Source organism: Alosa pseudoharengus, unplaced genomic scaffold (genome assembly GCF_046254945.1).
Source record: "Alosa pseudoharengus isolate Yale_2024_CS ecotype anadromous, Long Island Sound unplaced genomic scaffold, YU_APseudo_1.1 YU_APseudo_1.1_scf_16, whole genome shotgun sequence".
Lineage (NCBI taxonomy): Eukaryota > Metazoa > Chordata > Actinopteri > Clupeiformes > Clupeidae > Alosa > Alosa pseudoharengus.
The window spans coordinates 14,230,356-14,232,855 of NW_027468630.1; the positions used below are offsets into that span (position 1 = coordinate 14,230,356).

A 2,500-nucleotide genomic window follows, 5' to 3' on the forward strand; every position below is an offset into this window, starting at 1 on the left:
TGAAGCCGTCCATCGGCCTGTAGGCTCCGTCCACTGCGCGCTCCGTGATGGCGTGGACCAACGTCACGTTGATGTGGGGGTCGGTCACCAGGCAGGGCACCGTGGCAACGTCGCCAAGGCGGACCGCCATGTAGTGAGTACTCTCCAGAAACCACACGTCAGGATCTGAGGAGTTACACACTAAACATCAGCGTCTGTGTGTCTGTGTGTGTGTGTGTGTGTGTGTGTGTGTGTGTGTGTGTGTGTGTGTGTGTGAGTCGCCCAGATGAACCGCCCTATAGTGGGCACTCTTCAGAAACCACATATTAAGATCTGAGGAATCAACATGCACACGTGTGTGTGTGTGTGTGTGTGTGTTTGTGTGTGGTACTATCCAGAAACCATATGTCTGCATTGTAGGAGTTAACAGACTAAACATGGCGTGTGTTGCCCAAGAGCGCATCTAAACAATATTTCAAAGGATAAGTCATGACTGTGTGTGATTCACAACTACAGGAAGTACTCTCCACAGTATGTCTGAGTATTCTACTCTCCACTGCAATTTATTCAGTCTATCTGGTTGGCTTCCGCTGCCTAAGCGTAGACAGCTTCATTGGGACATTTCATTTATAAAGCACTTACTGTACTGGTTTGTTACCATCCTATTTAGTTTTTTTCTCAATGGCAACTAACAGTATCCTCAGGTTTAATAATGTCATTCGTTTCAATAGACCAGTGTCCTTAGGTGTAATAATGTAATTTGTTTCAATAGACCAGTGGTTCCCAAACTTTTAACAGGCATGTACCCCCTGAGACATTATGATCTTCCGGAGTACCCCCAACACCACCAATTGTTAACAAGTTTTTTTTTTTTATTGTTTTATTAATATTTATTTTTTATCAATTTTGTCGAGAATAGTGAATAGGATCATAAACATATGATACAAATCTCATCAATAGTCAACATATGATAGGCCTACAAATGTGCTGAATATAATGATTTTAAATAGATCTGCACCTAATCTCACACACAATCGTCTTGTTGAATGCAGTGATCTTATCTGGTGCTTGTCTTTGCCTTGTAACTGGAGATTTAACTTATTGAGCTTTCCAAATATATCGCTAAGATAGGCCAGCTTCGTCAAGAAATGTTCATTAGTGAACGTGCTTGCAGATTCAAACATGCGCTCTTCCTCCAAGAAGAGGCGACTCGGAGCTCAAACACGCGACAGCACTTTACCTCGGGAAAGCCACCTTGCCTCGCTGTGAAACAGTACAGCCTTTTGGTCAGCTCCCATCTCCTCTCAAAGTGCAGAGAATAGACACGCTTTTAAGGGCCGGGTCTTGATGAAATTCACCATTCTCACAACCTCGTTCAAAATCTCATTCAGGTCGGGACTAACTAAGCTGCCTTGACACAAGCGCTTCCCTATGAATAACACAGTGCGTCCATTGCGCATCGGGTGCTACCTGGGCCTAGGCTACAGATAAAAAAATAAATAAATAAAACTCCTGTTTTTCACGTCAGTTCGCGCCCCACCTGGCATGTCTCCGCGACCCAGTAGTGGGTTGCGACCCACAGTTTGAGAAACGCTGCTTTACCCTCTCTGTCTCCACTCTCGAATATTTTGTTAATGCGTAGAAAATAAGTTTTTAATGTGCAGTGCAAATGCGGAAGTTAAGTTACCAACGTGGGATAGAGAAAATGTTTGAAAAGGCATAGGCTATGACTTAGATCTTTTTTCGCGTACCCCCTGAAATCAGTCCACGTACCCCTGGGGGTACGCGTACCCCAGTTTGACAACCGCTGCAATAGACCAACTGTTAAGTCTGATTTTAGCTTTCATATATAATACTCCTTCAAACTGGAACACACTTCAAAAACAGCTCAAACTTGACATACTCATTCCACTCTCTGATTTCCCCCAAACTAGTCTGCCTGTCTTGGCCAGGGCTCACTTGGAAAAAAGTCCTCTGTCTCAATGTGAATACTCTGGTTAAACAAGCGATGAATGAATAGGTGTAGTGTGTGTGTGTGTGTGTGTGTGTGTGTGTGTGTGTGTGTGTGTGTGTATGTGTGTGTGTGTGTGTGTGTGTGTGTGTGTGTGTGTGTGTGTGTGTGTGTGTGTACAGTATGTGTTTGTAGGTGTAGTGTGTGTGTGTGTGTGTGTGTGTGTGTGTGTGTGTGTGTATGTGTTTGTAGGTGTGTTGTGTGTGTGTGTGTGTGTGTGTGTGTGTGTGTGTGTGTGTATGGGCCTCACCGGGGACAAACACAGCAACCTCTTGTGTGTGTAGAGAGCCTTCCTCAGTGCACACATACACCCCCGTGTGTCTCCATGTCACGTTCTCCAGGCGAAGAACCGCAGACACAGGGGACACGTTCTCCACCTCGAAGTCTGGAACGTTTTCATCGCGTCGGTACCGCCAGGTGACAGGTGCAGAACCCGTGCAGGTGATGGAGTGGGCGGAGTCAGTCTTGAGGATGACCTCAGCGTCGCCGGGGATGATCTCCAGCCCAGCG

At 45.8% G+C, this 2,500-nt stretch overlaps 1 protein-coding gene across 1 annotated transcript in view; it reads right to left on the reverse strand.

Annotated features, from left to right (window-relative positions):
- The window catches only part of pdgfrb (platelet-derived growth factor receptor, beta polypeptide), a 38,752-nt gene that overhangs the window by 20,165 nt on the left and 16,087 nt on the right, over positions 1 to 2,500 (reverse strand). The window contains exons 3-4 of the mRNA XM_076287176.1: positions 2,241 to 2,500; positions 1 to 165 (exon numbers count right to left, since the gene is read on the reverse strand). The exon at positions 1 to 165 is cut by the window's left edge and continues 93 nt beyond it; the exon at positions 2,241 to 2,500 is cut by the window's right edge and continues 25 nt beyond it. Of these exons, the coding sequence (XP_076143291.1) occupies positions 1 to 165; positions 2,241 to 2,500 (425 nt within the window). The remainder of the gene's footprint in view (positions 166 to 2,240) is intronic.